General features: G+C 40.7%; 2 protein-coding genes across 9 annotated transcripts in view; one reads left to right on the forward strand and one right to left on the reverse strand.

Moving 5' to 3' along the window:
* Nucleotides 1-133: 133 nt before the first annotated feature.
* LOC135489593 (cGMP-specific 3',5'-cyclic phosphodiesterase-like) overlaps nucleotides 134-16,706 on the reverse strand; it is a 35,509-nt gene continuing 18,936 nt past the window's right edge. For 4 of the 8 annotated variants that reach the window (XM_064775011.1, XM_064775010.1, XM_064775009.1 and 1 more), the window contains 7 exons: nucleotides 15,045-15,145; nucleotides 14,659-14,736; nucleotides 13,626-13,764; nucleotides 13,310-13,393; nucleotides 12,882-12,984; nucleotides 10,774-10,853; nucleotides 5,744-9,244 (listed from right to left, as the gene is read on the reverse strand). In XM_064775011.1, the coding sequence (XP_064631081.1) occupies nucleotides 9,104-9,244; nucleotides 10,774-10,853; nucleotides 12,882-12,984; nucleotides 13,310-13,393; nucleotides 13,626-13,764; nucleotides 14,659-14,736; nucleotides 15,045-15,145 (726 nt within the window). In that variant the 3' untranslated portion in view covers nucleotides 5,744-9,103. Of the gene's footprint in view, nucleotides 251-5,743; nucleotides 9,245-9,954; nucleotides 9,985-10,773; nucleotides 11,673-12,271; nucleotides 12,366-12,881; nucleotides 12,985-13,309; nucleotides 13,394-13,625; nucleotides 13,765-14,658; nucleotides 14,737-15,044; nucleotides 15,146-16,706 lie in introns of those variants that run through there. The other 4 variants (XR_010447176.1, XM_064775012.1, XM_064775007.1 and 1 more) reach the window with 4 other exon arrangements.
* LOC135489604 (sialin-like) lies at nucleotides 1,101-5,535 on the forward strand. The gene is made up of 9 exons (XM_064775031.1): nucleotides 1,101-1,212; nucleotides 1,569-1,777; nucleotides 2,041-2,274; nucleotides 2,620-2,707; nucleotides 3,051-3,286; nucleotides 3,689-3,838; nucleotides 4,134-4,266; nucleotides 4,696-4,943; nucleotides 5,149-5,535. The coding sequence occupies exons 1-9, from the start codon at nucleotides 1,164-1,166 to the stop codon at nucleotides 5,350-5,352; spliced, it is 1,551 nt and encodes a 516-aa protein (XP_064631101.1). The 5' UTR covers nucleotides 1,101-1,163; the 3' UTR covers nucleotides 5,353-5,535.

Below are 16,706 nucleotides of genomic sequence, written 5' to 3' on the forward strand. Positions count from 1 at the left end.
TAACAAGACCGATCCCACTATTTTAAAGATAGGTCAGTACACAAATCCAATGAAACTTCCTCCTCGCACATATTTTGACAGATTCACCATTTACAACACAATGTTCGTGCCGATCAAAATGTTCGTTGTCTGATTTCTTACACAGCCCCTTAACTGAATTCCTGAACAGCATTGACCATAATACTTTCTACTTTGCAACCCAATACGAGTAGGCCTAATCGTGTGCAGTAAGCACAATAGCTCTCTGGACCTCACCCTGGACAAGCATTTTTCTGACCTCACTACAGAGGCCCTTGCTGTGACATGACTGTAGTACACACACAATGGTAGAACGTTAGCATCGTCGTAGTTCCACCTATCATAAAACCCCGTGTTTTTTCAAGACCCGTGTCTTCACCGTGTGTCAAAAAACCCGGGGCGCACTTTAATACACCAATCAGTGGTGTTAGATAATGGTTAATAGCCCCGGCGACAGGTGCGCTGTAGGTAGGGAGCTCTCCTGTGTTTCTTTCCCGTTGGAGGGGGCGCAATACCGAGGCAACTACACCGCGCCATCTGTCGCCGGATCTTAGAACTTGCAATTGCCGTGTCTATTCAGATTCCACCTATCAAAAAACCCGTCGATGGGGCTAATAGACACGGGGATTTGACACACGGGTCTATTTAGACACGGCAATTCATAAGTGTAAGCGCAAAAGACACGGGGATTTGATAGGTGGAAGTACGACTATAAGTACATGTAATCACAATATGCCAGAGTAATCAAAATACGATTTTAAATAGAAATAGTTTAGATCTTCTGGTAGTTTGATTCAACTCGAGGAGAATCGAACTCCCAGAAGATTTGAACTGTTTCTGAAAGGATATAAAAATATAAAGGATCGCTGTAATGAACATGTACATTGTACACTCAACAAAGAGATGCCAGAGTGAACGCTTTAGAAGTAGAGGAAATAATCATTACGACATGACAAATCATACTTCTTTGTTTTTGGTCGCATCCACTGACTTATGTGTTCCTGGCCCACATAAAGAAGAGCACTATATTTTTTAATCTATTAAAATGCACAACAGCTGCACATCAACCGGTGTATACAGAGTATTAAATGACTAACGCTTCAGTGTCATCATCACTATAACTTTTGCGACTGGATGGTTTTAGGATGGATGAAAGGAACAAGGACAAGGACAAGGCCGTGGACAGTGGTGAAGGTAAGCTAGATGTCTTACATTATGACCCCTCACTATCCTACGAATAGACCCAGACCGTGCCGTCGCGATCGCCTATCGCGGCAACTCAATGTGGTCTAAACTTTATACCTTTTCATATCAGCCATGCGCCGAGTACAGATTAAAATAAAAATAATTTTACTGACTTCACACACATACTATTCAAACATGCCCTATTGTCATACATGTGAATTTGATTAACCTCCACATGTAACGTTATTTGCAAAAAGGGGGAGATCGCTCAAGCCTGTGTATGGTCCCCCGTGAATCTCTCCTGATTAACGCCCCATGTCTCTCCGTCAGTGTCCTCCACAACATTCTTTTCCCATCATTTCTAGTTTCATTCTGGTGTTCCTCCCGGTTCGGTCTTGCCGTCATAGGCTTCCTAGGATTCATCAACCTGTTTGCCCTGCGCGTCAATATAAGCGTGGCATTGGTATGCATGGTCAACCACACCAGCTCACTGGATGTGAACGTCACGGCAGGACAGCTGAATGCGACGGAGGTGACGCAGTGTAGATTTACGTCAAGCAGTAAAGATGATAAGGTGAATATTCCCATAATGTGACTTTGACACGCAAAACCGAGGTCCCTTGGCCTGGGCAACCAGAAGACCCACCATGAGTACAGTAGTTTGCTTTGGCGGGAGACGGAGTCGCTGGGGGCCAACTGACACCTGGCCGTAGTGGAACGCAAAAACGGTTATCCCACCTTGAAGGAGCGATAAACCCTGGAGCAACACGCCATAGAGCAAAGCGAACGCTTCGATGATTTGACGATTTGAAAGTATACGATTTTCTCTTTTTCAAGGCAGGCGAATTCAACTGGGATAAGGTGACGCAAGGTCTGATCCTTGGCAGCTTCTACTGGGGATACATCGTCACCCAGTTGCCGGGCGGGTTGTTAGCCTCTAGGTTTGGCGGCAAGAGGGTGTTCGGTTGGTGCATGTTTGGATGCGCGTTGGCCAACCTCCTAACCCCTGTTGGCGCGAGGACCCACGTGGTCTTCCTTATGGTACTGAGAGTGATCGGAGGACTTGGACAGGTACGATTGTTTCCTGTCAAGTACTCAGGTAGTGAAAGAGTTCAACATTAGCAATTGCCGTATCTGCATCCCATTTTGCAACATTTGTGCGGGTTACAAGCGAAAATAAGCGACAGACTTTAACTGTTATTCCAACTCTTTTTCCATTACTCATTTCTTATTATTCGGCATCAAGTCAGTAAAACTATATGAAAAAAAGCCAACGGGTGCTTCATGACTTGCGCGCACGGGCATTTTGTCGCCATGTGCAGATTCGCAGAAAGGGCGAAGATCACCTGGCCCTGCGGCATGACGACCAATGTCAATCATAGCCATGGCCGTTCCTTGGATGTGTCTTATTTTCAGGGCGTAGTTTGGCCGGCCATGCACACTCTATGGGCAAGCTGGGCGCCACCACTTGAACGAAGCAAGCTGGCCGGGTTCACATATGCGGGTAAGGCACTGCGTCAATGTCAAACTGATAACGACCATGGTTGTGACCGCTGACCGCATCGAAAGGGGGTTGTGACCGGGACAAGAAACAAGTTATGACTAGCGATATTCGACAAATTGATGACTCGTGATAGAGTTTACGCTAGGGAGGAGGCGGAGGCCGTCATTTCATTCCCGTTCTGATGTTATTTCCATAATGACCATGATGACGTCCTAGTGATTTGAAAAACCGCCAGATTTGTCATCATGCAGTGGCTGCTGTGGGCCTTTGATTCGAAATCTCTTTACAAAACCATTTTAGAAATAATGCTTTTCTCAACACTTGTATACTACTAATTTGACAGGCTCTCAAGTTGGAAACATTCTGACGTTTCCCTTGGCTGGGCTTCTATGCGAATACGGCTTTGATGGAGGTTGGGCCAGCATCTTCTACATCACGGGGGCCACATGCGTGGTTTGGTTTCTTGCCTGGATGTTGCTGGCCTTCGATACCCCGGCTGAGCACCCCCGGATTAGCGTAGAGGAGAGAGACTATATTGAGAACTCGCTGAAGGGGCAGATGGAGGTGGACACAATGAAGGTAGGAGGTCAATGCTCCGGTTTCTCCTACATTTCGTCACATGACGCCCTTCGGGACAAGCAATATGACAATCCTTTTATCTAAAGGGCTGGTATTTGATGATCTAGGCTTGATTCTGAATTGTTGCCTATGCATGTTAGACTCCCTGGGCAGCCCATCGCGGCATCCTCATTTGGTCTCCTTACGGTTAGGGTGAGGAACGAGGCCGGTCCACTGCGTCCGGAGTGTAATGCATGTTGTCTTGCCTCTCCAACCAACACCAAGACTGGTGAAACGTTGGCCAAACGGTGCCGGATTGCTTCTTAATGATTCAATCGGTCTTCAGAAATCAGAGAGAGAGAGCTCTAAGTGACCGCCCGCTCATTGAAATTCTTGGGTTATCTTCGTTAAGTTTCCTTGCAGAAAATGTCAATCCCATGGTTTGCGTTTTTCAAATCTCCCCCAGTGTGGGCGATAGTTGTGGCTCATACCTGTTGTAACTGGGGAACGTACACCTTCCTCTCCAACACGCCGACATACATGAGGGAGGTGCTCAAGTTTAATATCAAAGCGGTAAGATATGTCTGAATCAAAAATATTGATAAAAAAACATCTCAGAAGAATTAAAATTAGCTTGGTATTTGCTCTGTTGGCTTACTGGGGCATCCTGTTTACTTGTATTAAGAGCATCGGTCCACTGGATACCGTGCTGTGCAAGTTCGAACGCATTAGTAGAAGTAAGAAGGTGATATACTCATCTTCCAATTCATGCCTCTCCTGGCTGAACGGTGGTTGCTTTAGAAACTACCCCAATGTTTCCACCGTTCCCTTGTCTCTGTTTTAAAAAAGACCTCCACTTTTCTTTCAGAATGGGGTTTTCTCTTCGCTACCCTTTGTTGGATTCGCCATCCTGATCAACGCTACTGGCTTCTTGGCTGATTTTCTGAGGTCAAGGGCATTAGTCAGCACAACCATGTGCAGAAAGATCTTCAACTCATTGGGTAAGATGTACATACGTCCAGTCCTGTTGCCGAGTCTGCATCATAGTGTGAGTCTTTGGTTGTGACAGCAAGTTATCTAGATGTTTAACTGCTTGCTTAATATGTCATTGTCCCAACTCGACAGTCCCTGTTTAAACAAGGAGACAGTCTCCTTCTGCTTGAGACTGTTCTGGATCAATCTCTGTCACAACCAACACGTTTTCGTCTCCAATATAAAGCAGATAATACATGTAGTTCAGTAAACGACATCTTTCGTCTCCTAGAAGGACAGTCTGTTTTGCCAAAGATGGCATTTCCTCAGGAATATTATATAGTTGTTGATATACGCTTCTCTGTTCTGTCCTGATCATACCCACCTCCACTTATCTGTTATCATTGTAACGATTGGACACTAGCTCAATCACAATATGTAAGTTTCATCCTTCCCAGGTATGCTAGTCCCAGCAGCTCTTGTCCTGGTCCTAGGCTACATTGACTGCAGCACCCCTTATACAGCTGTGGCCCTTCTAACTATAGGAGTGGCATTCACAGGGTGTACAGTTGGAAGTGGATTTGTTGTCAATCATGTCGATATCGCTCCAAAATATGCAGGGATATTATTTGGGATTTCAAATACAGCTGCAACAATTCCTGGATTCCTCGCTCCTTACGTCATAGGGGTTCTCACGAATGAAAATGTGAGTATGATCTTTATGATAGTTCACCATGTACACATATATCTTGAGTGGTCCGGTCTTTGAAGTTCTATCAAGAGGCAAATTGAGCAGCCTGTATCTGGTTGTGACAAGAAGTTATGCAACAAGAATTCCAACTGCCCAATAATTCTTATCAAAACGTCTTTCGATTTTCTGCCTGAAATATGGTTTTTCTGGTTGTTTTCAGCAAAGCGAAGGCCAGTGGCGGATTGTTTTCTACATAGCAGCTGGGATCTACACATTTGGTGCCTTATTTTACATCATTATTGGCAGTGGAGACATCCAAAGCTGGGCAATGGAAGAGATTACCACACCACACAATGATGGCGAGGAAGATCATCTTTGGACACAGGAACCAATCCATAACAAGACAGATTCATCTCAGCTGTAGAACAACAATGGAGCTAGATTGGGGACGCACAGGGCCTATATGCAATGGACAATGCAGGGCAGCATGTCATAGTAAATAGGAACCAACCAATGGAATCATCACACACAGCTGTCACAACGGAGAATGATAATGACAGTAAAACACAATAGCCTTGTATAATAAAAGTTATTTTAATTTTAATTCATTAAAATACAACTTGGTGAACTTGATGGAAAACTTTGAACAAGAAATGATGATGAGCAGATATGATAACAATTCCAAGACACGTTCTGAAACAATGAGACCCCACAGCAACTTCTAGCATCAATGAGAACAGGAAGAGAAGTTAAGAAAAGAGTATCATACCTAGAGTATTGTGTCGTATTATTCCATCAATTAACGATTTTAGCAGAAAAGAATATTCACTATCTTTGTAAAATATCTCCAATTCAAAAATAAAAAATAGCAAGGACAGTGGATTGTTTTTTCTGCAATGACTTTAACACCTTCAGCGCCGAACCACGTAGATCTACGTGGCCAAAATCCCCCTCCCTTTGAGCTGTTTATCGGAGTCTCACAAGGGAGCCTCGCGGACTTCATGAAAGAACTACGCCATCGCCATCTTCAGGGCAAGGTAGGAACTGAAAATACCGTCAAAATACCGTTTGGTCTTTCAAGTTCCTCCCTTACCCTGAAGATGGCGATGGCGTAGGTCAAAACTTTAAATGACTTCATGAAAGAACTACGCCATCTTCAGGGCAAGGCAAGAACTGAAAAGATCGTTTGGTATTTTCAGTTCCTTTTTGCCCTGAAGATGGCGATGGCGTAGTTCTTTCATGAAGTCCATGAGACTCCGATAACCAGCTCAAAGAGGGGGATTTGCGCCACGGAGATCTGCGTGGTTCGGCGCTGAAGGTGTTAACTACAGCGATACAGTTAGGATTGACCCCACCCTCTTCCCTTAGTACACAAAGACACGTACAAAGACATGTACACAAAAAGAGACTTCCAGTCATTCTCCCACCCATTTTCTAGTTTCACCAATCTAAGACTAGTCGATTAATTAGTACAACCTGAAACAGCCCACGTCTGAACCCAGCTGGAATTGATATAGGATCACTAATTAACCCTTGCACAATTTCCATATTGACTCATCAACTGGAAGGAAGTGAATGCTTTGTCTCCAAAGGACAGAACATGCAGGCAATAACATGCAGAATGAAATGATCACTAGAATCAGCAGTAATTAAAACACATTCATAACTACCAGATCTGAAGGAAAACAACGTTACGAGATCTACAAGGTCAATTCTCCAGAAGTAGAATGGAAGTTCATAACAAGACCAATCCCATGTGTTTTAAAGATAGGTCAGTACACAAATCCAATGAAACTTCCTCCTCTCGCATATTTTGACAGGTTCACCCTTTATAACACAATGTTAGTGCCGATCAAAATGTTCGTTGTCTGATTTCTCACATAGCCCCTTAATTGAATTCCTGAACAGCATTGACCATAATACTTTCTACTTTGCAACCCAATACGAGTAGGCCTACGCGTAAGCACAATAGCTCTCTGGACAATCAACCTCACCCTGGACAATCATTTTTCTGACCTCACCACAGAGGCCCTTGCTGTGACATGACTGTAGTACACACACAATGGTAGAACGTTAGCATCCCACTCCCAGTTTCTCAGATGAGATTCTACAATAGTATTAATTCTAAGAAAGTAATTTTTAAAATTTTGTATTGATGAGGCACCCAGCAAATATATAAGTAATCACAATATGCCAGAGTAATCAAAATACGATTTTAAATAGAAATAGTTTAGATCTTCAGGTAGTTTTCTTCAAGTCGAGGAGAATCGAACTCCCAGAAGATTTGAACTGTTTCTGAGAGGATATTAAAAGATAAAGGATTGCTGTAATGAACATTGTACACTCAACAAAGAGATGCCAGAGTGAACGCTTTAGAAGTAGAGGAAATAATCATTACGACATGACAAATCATACTTCTTTGTTTTTGGTCGCATCCACTGACTTATGTGTTCCTGGCCCACATAAAGAAGAGCACTATATTTTTTAATCTATTAAAATGCACAACAGCTGCACATCAACAATAACATCAATTCAGCAACTGCAACCAACATCATAGAAAAAATAACTATCTATACATATATACAAATGTAAAAGTTAAAATGGTTACATTTTTTCTTCACATAGCTATGAGAGTAGGCACATTAAAATAGCATCTGTAAATCGATGACCCACATAATACATTATATTATACAATTGGTTATACTGAGATACTGAGGATTCCTTCCTCACTTCGTATCATATCGTAAAGCCAAGTACGATAGTCATACCACAACTGAAACAAAACATTCGTGGAAAGGATCCACCAGACACAAATATAAATTCCTTGAAAGAACATTATTTGCTCACGAACATTAGCTATTGATCTATGAGACTTACCAGACATGTCTTTCTTACTGGCAGCAATATGATGTACCATTTTATACCTCCAGCCAGGGTTATTCAGTCAAGTCACCTCCTTGGCATTGGATGATATGAATAAAGACTAGAAAATGCTATTGCTTCAATTTTGTACAAAAAGGCCTAGTGAAAATGTACATGAAGTTATAGATAATACTTTTGCTAGAATTTATTCATATCAGTCCTGAACTGAGAATGTTCTCCCTATGTTCAGCCAAGGTGATCTGTTCTCCCTATGCTGAGCCAAGGTGATCTATTGCTAAGTTGGCTACTCAATTTCTTTTGACCAACTGGGCCCAGGCCTAATATTTATTTACAGAAGAGTAATTTTAGATCCAACATTACTAACCAACACCCTATTATCAATATCTATTATGCAGTACAAACCAGTCCCAGCAGAGTATACATGTAAGTTGTGTGCTGCAGGAGGTATTTGCCACGTAAGGGCTCTAAACTCCTTTATGCTTGTGACTCATTACTTGATAAAGGCAACTAAAGACAAAATCTGAGGAGAACATGTAACATAAGCATCATAAACAAATATTATCACATTAAAAACCAAATTTCAAAACAATAGCACCAAATGAGTTTGGGGGTAAGATTTTAACGAAACATTTTAGCATCAACATAAATTAATGCAAAGAAGAGTATTCTCTGGTTCAAGATGTCGAAAAATTAAGCCTCGGGCGCTAGAGAAACATATGTCGAAGGCAGATTCTTACCACAATATATACCAGAGTATTAAACAAACATACCAAAGTATGTGAATGAGGTTCAACCTCTGCCAGTTCTCACAAAATGAAATCATGCTTGAGAAAGCTAATAAACATAAAATAAACGATTGTTCTGGATGTGAGACAGATCAAGTACGCCACCTGGAACTTATCATTTGGTATAATGTTAGATTTGAGGGTGAGCACCCAAAACCAGTTAACTTTTCCACTGTCCCCCTAGACTTGCACCCTTCGACATAATGGCTTTGGGTGCCAACACACAAGATTACCTCAGCAGTCTGGTCAACACAGGTGCTTTCAAATTGCTCCAAATTTGTTGAAGGTGAGCTTAAGTTTGAAGACTGCCCCTTTAGTCTTGAGACCGATGGTATTTTCAATACCAAGATTCTCTCAATACATTTTTGAAGAATATACAACAATAAAGACAATGGAATGTTAAAAACTAATTCTATAACATTATGAAATGTATTGGACACTACAATTACCGATATCATTATGCAAAAAGTGACTTAGAGTTTATCAGTAAATGATGAAGACAATTGGTTAAAGGAGGCAGCAAGTCGTACTCTTGGTTTTCTTTGGTGCTTCTTCACTTTTGATTTTGGCTATTGGATCCATTTTTCCATTCTTCTTGCCATGTTCCTTATTAATCTTGTTTTTTCTCTCCTCTTGACTTGATCCAACCTGCAAAAGAAATGTCACATGGACTTATGTTTTTTTTCTGTCATCACCTAGTCATCGTTCTTTGCTTGATCTGATATTGAGCAACGCCAAGCTGAACACTATATGCTGTTATCTATATCAAATCAAAACATTCTGAGAGAGTTTACATACGGTGTGCAACTTTATCAATGTTTCCCAGCTCCATGCTAAATGAGCTGTCTATAATAATTCCAGAGCACTGACAGAAGTCTTAACATATTCAATCAGCTCCAGTATGATATCAACGTGATATCACGTGAATGAAAACATTTCAGAGCAGACTGACATACATGCAAGACACCAGCCACAAGCAAAAGTAGGTCATATTAAGTGAGGTCAATGATTAATATATCATCAATACTGCGTGTTATTTCTGAAGTGAGTTAGGTTAGTGAAACATGAATCATTAATTAGTGGAACATATGAAAGGTCTACCTTAAGAACTGATCATTTTTTTACAAGTTGTGAGTATCTTAATACTTCTAAAAACAGTCAGTTCAAGATAACATATCACAGGAGACTAATGTTGCGATAGGTGTGTGTTACAGAAGTACATGCATGTTATCACTGCCTTTCAATGTACATGTATACACGTTAGAAGAAGCAGACTCAAGGAAGACCTTTCAACTACATTCCTAAAATCTACTTGGAGCACACAAAGATAGAGAAGGCAACAAATAAAAGTGTCGTACCATGCATCATGCAGAGTCTGTCTATGCTTCCTAAAATTAAAGTAAAGACTAAGAGGTAAGAAAAGTCTCCTGTGATAGTGTTAGACATGTTTGACTCCAAGAAGAACTGCACTGAAGGAACAACATAAACTGAATAATAATTAAAGCAAGAATAGAATTAACAGAACAATACATTGTGTGAAGACTCAATCCATACAGGCCTGGTGCTATAATGAAGTTATGAAGTTAATTCCAATACTTGGTTTATGTAGTTTTGTGAATATTAATCTCTTCTAATGAGTTGAGACAGAATGTTGATTATACCAGACCTGTTGAGCCTGAACAGATCAAGAGAGATGGTCTACCTTATTGTGAGGTTCAAACAAGACTGCACGTTACACAGTTTGTTTGCTGCTGACAAAAGAAACAGGAGATTCAAATTATATCCTGGACCCCTGGAGGCTATTGTATATGAGGTGACTGTATGCACTGGTCATGAGGAAAGCAGTATTGGACAAATGAAGACAGGATTCTGCTATGCAGGAGTAATCTGATATCATTGTCATGCCAAACTATAAGAGCAACATTTTAAGAGCAGCAACAGCAAAACCTCTCCATAAAGTACCACTCCTATGGACAGTCCTGTGTGGAGTTTTCTAGACACACTCAAACTACTTTACATAGGGGATGAAATGACTTGGCTCTACGGCACAGTAACTTTCTGACACAGGAAACAGCAATTATAGGTACTTCGGCAACAGCAATGGAAGGTTTCTACAGAACACATAAGTACAGAATGCAAGAACAACAGCATGCAAGAACAATTGCACCCTAGTTTACCTTTTCTGTTGACGCCATCTTGGCTTTTTTCGAAGGAGGGTCACCACTACTGGTTCCTGGACCATCTGTGCTCAATTTACCTGAATGAGTAAAAAAAAGAGTGTGAATCTCAGGAAATGAAATGAAGGAGTTGATCATTTAAGTACTAACCAAGGGACGCTGCCACAATGATGTATATTTCACATTCACTCAGTAGTATAATTGCTCTAACCAGCAGTCATGACAGTGTATTTTCTGTTGGTCTTTCGATGCAAAGAGACTTTCAAATTGCAATTACTAACAAATAGTATTGACAACTGGGTTTTATCAAAAATGTATAACAAAAGATTTCTTTTGCTTTTATGAAAGAGTCTCAGGCACAACATGAACAATACACATCATCTTCCATTTAGTGTTCAAACTTTGAATCAAAACAGCCAACTCCATCTGATCCAGTCCAGTGTGTCATTTATCTAGTAATGATATACTGACACATGACAGAAGAACAACAACCTTTGCAAAAAATAGTTTCTAAGAGCAGTTAGTGGTTATTTTCTATATTGAGTACACTGTGCAAGTACCATAAGCGCTGCTAAACAAATGCTAGTGGTTAGTGCTATCCATAAGGTTGAAGGCAATGAGCCCTAAACCAAGTGCTTTACCAGGTCCGTCACCAAGAAAAGCTGAGCTAAACTTTAGGAATATCCCTCTATGAAGCTGGCTTAAAGCTGTTAACATGTTATGTTGAAAACAGTAACCTGCATAGTGGTTAAATATCAAGTCTCTACTATCCTGGGGATGGGGCCTGGTCAATCGTGCAGGGTAAGATACAAATGTGGCAGTGCAGTAGTATAATATAAAGAGACAACGACAGCTTAGGAATACTTCGAAATTATCCAATTAAAGTTCCTCTTGCTCACCTGTTTCCAAGTGTGCAAAGAAAAATACACGGCATCATTTTGTTATATGCACATTTTCCCCTTACTAGACCCTCAAAACCCATTTCTAAATCCGCATATGATGAACTGGTGAGTGTTTGTAAACCAGAGGTAAATTTTATAGTAGTTAATATTCTGTAAATAAATCTAACTGTTTGCCAAGTTTCAGTCCTGTTTGCTCCACTACCCACCAATCAAAAACATTCCGAAGCTTTTGGTTTTTTTACTCTTGAGTAAATAAACTAAAGTAGGATAAGTACTTCAAAGCATCATTGATCCATCTGCTCTGGCAGCCCAAGATCTTCCTTGGTGTGTCAAGAAGCAGCTACAAGCTACATTGAACAAATCAAAGTGATCAGCACAAAGGTTTTGAAAGACAATGTAAAGACTTCCAGGATGGCTTGCCAATCAAGCTTCATGACAGTTTACATAACTTGCTTCAGATGTGCGTGCTGATCACTTCTGATGACAGTCTAGAGCTGATGGAGAGTTAAAGCAAGTTAAAAGCCATTAACAAGGCAGTTATAGTAAACTGGGAAAATCTAAAATTGAAACAAACAATTAACAGTCATATTCCTAACCGTCATTTTCATCAGCCAGGTTCTGCCAATTTCTGCGGTTGTTTAGACAGCCTTCTAAGAGAGGTTTCAAGCCAGGTTCTACAAAGGCTAATGTCTGTAGAACAAACAATAGATAAGATCATATAAGATCATATATGACGTGATAAAGACACAATGGCTACATCTTAGTACAAATTCAGGTCAACAGTTGGGACGATTCCAGTTCAGAATGATTTGGTAGCAGAGCCTTCTATTATCACCAACTTTCAAGTTAAGCCAACGGAGGCTGTGGTTGCTGATAAAAACTGCTGGGGTGAATTTGTACTAAGGTTTCACTAATACAAGGAATGTGCCATGTCTGTTGTTCTGAGGAATGTAAGAAGAATGGTTATGAAAAAACCTATCAAATCTAATATAGCTGTTATTCTTCCCAGATGATATCAGAATGATAGAAACATAATGGCCCCGATTCTCAGAGGTCAATGCCAAGAGGGAGCACTGGCTCCAGAATGTGCACTATTTGCTTTCTCAGTTGTTTTAGGTTTGGGATAATGGATGGGCAAAGAAACCTGCCATATTTAGAGCGACAGACATGCACATTACACGGTTACAAATGAATCTAGAAGCTAACCAATAGGATCATCAGGGTTTTCCGCCAGAGTCTGCCAGTTAGTGCGATTACGGGTACAGCCTTCATACAAAGGTTTCAAGCCTCCAAAACTATCTGTCAAAATCTAAAACAACAATACATACAAATGGTTAAGAAGAAAACATTTGATTTAGGTTGGGAGCCAAATTGAATAACAATCGTAGTCACTCAAATCATTCAAATATCCATACTTTCTTTCGCAAAGAGCAAAGAGTTGAATTCGAGGAAGTCATTCACACCGAAATTCAGGGCATACTTTTGACACAAGTAGAATTTGAAAAGCACTCTGCCAGCAATCGTCTCTCTTGATGAGCACACAGTAACTTCAGAAATTACTGGTGTCAACCCCTTGGTATTTATGTGTTTCATTTACAGGCCAAATCCCCATATACCTGATATGCAAGCCTTACCTTGTAGATAGGTGTACAGATTGCATCGATGAATCCAACCTGCATCTTTGGTAACTCATCCTTTTTCTCTCTGTCCATCATGGCCTAAGAGACAAAAATACAACAAAGGCCATTGGCAGTGTAGAAGTGCTTTTATTGAGATAATGACACAAATCTAATTGTTCCCACAAAAATAGTTGGTCCCAATTCATATATATTGATGTAGAAGATCATTTAAGCTGCTCTTAACTTTTTAGTTTCTTGGTTTGCCTCCCAGGTGGCAGAGATACCACATTCACAGTTGACAGAGTTTTTCATCACATAGCCCAATACTCACGATAGGTTTCAGCTTGAGTTGAGATTTCTCGATATCACCCTGTTCAAAGAATTCCCCCGCAACGAGGTGTGCCACCTCTTTCTGGATTTCCCAGGGCTTGGTTATAGCCGCAACATCACATGCCGTCATCATCATGCCCCTGAAATCAACAAGCTTTAATGTTAAAGACTATCCTAGACAACATACTGTGGTGAAAAGTGTTCTACATCAGAAGAGAATAGGGTACTAGAGCACTACATCCAAAGGTATGCAATAACAAGAAATGGGGGCATACTTTTTCTTATCTGTCATTCAGTACACTGACTGGCCACCTGTCGGAGTGGGGCCTCAACGGAGATGAGCAAAGCTTAAGGGAGGAACAAGAGAAGACAGCCATTATCATCATAGGCAGCCAGTACAGCCATAAAAGATGATGTTTTTGTATGTTTTATTTTACACTCCCCACTCCAGCTTTGCAACTAATGACATCCTTGTTGCGGATAAATTGAAGAAGCCATAGGCGGTTAAATTTCTGACTCTCACTGGGCTAATAACCTTCAGCAGTGTAATCAAGAACAGTCATGCAAATGAAATTGATTATCTTCCTGTCACAACGCTTCCTCATCACCAAGGCAACAGCCAGACAATACCACAGCTAAACGCCCAACAAAACCCTCTGTCAAATTGAAAACTCATTATATCTGACAAACATTCTGGTCCAAACATCGTGTCACAAAGAAGTTCAGCCTGTTTTCAATAGCAGCTATCACACACTGCCAATATCTGATATCACAAATTCTGCATTAGACATGTTTGACAGACCTGCTAAATGTTTCATACCTTATTATGCTATGCTCTGAAGTGTCAGGACTTTTAGTCCACAAAATCCCTGCAAGTACATTGGAAAAAACGACTTCTCACTGGGACTCAAACTTGGGCCCACGTGTCATGGCCAGCACTGTAATAACTGGACAATGCTGCACCTCAAAATATTGATGATTAATTTTCATGCTTCCTCAAATCATTTTTCAAGATTTTGAGACCGATAACATACCTGAGAAGGTCTTTCTTGCGCGACTCTTTCCACTGAGTTTCACCTGCATCCACCAATGCTTGGAAGTCACCTCTTTTTCTGGAAAGGGACAGGGTTATGAAAATTCTATTTAAAGGGACAAAAAAAACCAGGCACTAGTACAATTTAACTGATTACCATAAATCCAGTTACTGAAGCATATCTCCATATTTTGTTTAAAGACAATCAGCAAACAGTGAGTTTCTTTTGTACACCACAAGCAGCTACTTTGGTTGCATCAAACAGTTCCTGGCAACGAATACATTTTTAACTCTTGGCTTGTGCGTCTTTGAGCCATTTTCTTTATTCTCAAGAAGAGTAATGAGCTATGCAATAGGTTTCCAGAAGAAGGACTGTTTTCCACCTACTTGAAGTAGAGAGCAAGATCTGTGGATATGATGGCATTCTCCAATACTTTGATCACATTTTTGTAGATAGCAGGAGACATGTACTCAAAGATGTTGTTGCCCTGGAAGGAAAGATGTAGACAGCTCTCAACTGAGGGCAGGGTTGCTTGATCATAATTGGTAACAACAAGAGTCCGCAGCAATATCCAATACCAATACCATACAAATCTACCCTGACACGAACACATCAAATTTCGTATCTCTGAAATTAATCAGCAAACCAAACAATTTGTCAAACAAATTATTGCTTAGTTGTCCAAACCCCAATCAATTGCGACACTGATTGCTCAGACACGTCTTGCAATAATCTCCCGCCAGACGTACTTTTTCTCCACCGAGGCAGGAAAACCAATTAATATCTGTCACTTGCAGCCAGATCAAAATCAGCCAAAGAATACTGTACCCGGCAGGATTCGTCAAATCAATCCTGGCTTGATTTACCTGGCACGCAGCAAGCTAAATCAGATCAAGCAGGCCAAGACCACCAGTTAGGCAAGGGAGAAGCTCTCATCATTTATCACAGGGGTGAATCTGGAGGGCATTGATAATGTCTGTCGGAATACAGCTTTTGCTTGTTTATGTGTTGTTGGAGCTGTTTAGCTGGTAGGTGAGCGTCTTTGTGCTAATATCGATAGTGCTATTTTAGGATCTTAGAATTAATGCTACAATTTCAGCTTTGATTTACTAGTGCCTAGATGATAAAGGATTGGCACACATTTGAAAGATAAATCATTTGCTTGTCATCTAAAATTTGCAATAAAACAAATAGTTGGTTGTGCCAGCTTCCTGCATGAGTGCCGGCAACCATGCCCAATAGACTGGTGATGATATAGTCACAATATTATTAAGCCATATTGATGATAAAATATAGTCATAAATGGTTAAAGCAGGATTTCGAGTACATGTACCCTGGATCATTGCCGCGGCAAACAAAACAACAGCATAGTGTAGCAAACATTGATCATTTCAAACCCTGGCTAAACCTCATCTTTCTATTCCTCAACCAAATTCTCTAGCTGTGCCAACGTTTGTTGAAATTCTGGCTGAAAAGTGTCAACAATGATATTTCCAACATCTATTATGCATGCCTCTTGTAACAACATACCAGCATCATTTGTTATAGGATCGCTAATATACAAACAAATATTGGATTGAATATAGGCTAGTGTCTCCTGAGGCCAAAATAAGGTTCTCTTTACATTAAATTGAACGGAGAAGAAAAAGGAGCTCTGAAGCCAAAGCTTGCACGCACAAACATATTGAATCGGGAATGAGAGATGTCCTTGTAAAGCACTTGATCAGGGACAGATTTGGGAACTGTCAAGACAGACACCATTGCTGATAGTTCTCTTCAAAAGTTTTATATCCCAGACAAAGTGTCATTCATGGCAGAGGGGGCTACCTTGGGGATGGCGGACTTCAATCTCAGTACTCGAGATTGATAAATCTACCCTTGGCCTTGTGGTTTGAGGAGGAGGCCGCACTCCATTTAATGATGTTTAGTCTGGAACAGTCATTGTTGTGGAAAAGCCCCTAGTATTATTGGTAGCTCTTAGCCATGTTAGCAGTGATGATTTTTCCTGTTAATATTAATTGCTTTCTATTTAGTCATGTATAAAGAGG

The sequence above is a fragment of the Lineus longissimus genome, chromosome 6 (assembly GCF_910592395.1).
Source record: "Lineus longissimus chromosome 6, tnLinLong1.2, whole genome shotgun sequence".
NCBI lineage: Eukaryota > Metazoa > Nemertea > Pilidiophora > Heteronemertea > Lineidae > Lineus > Lineus longissimus.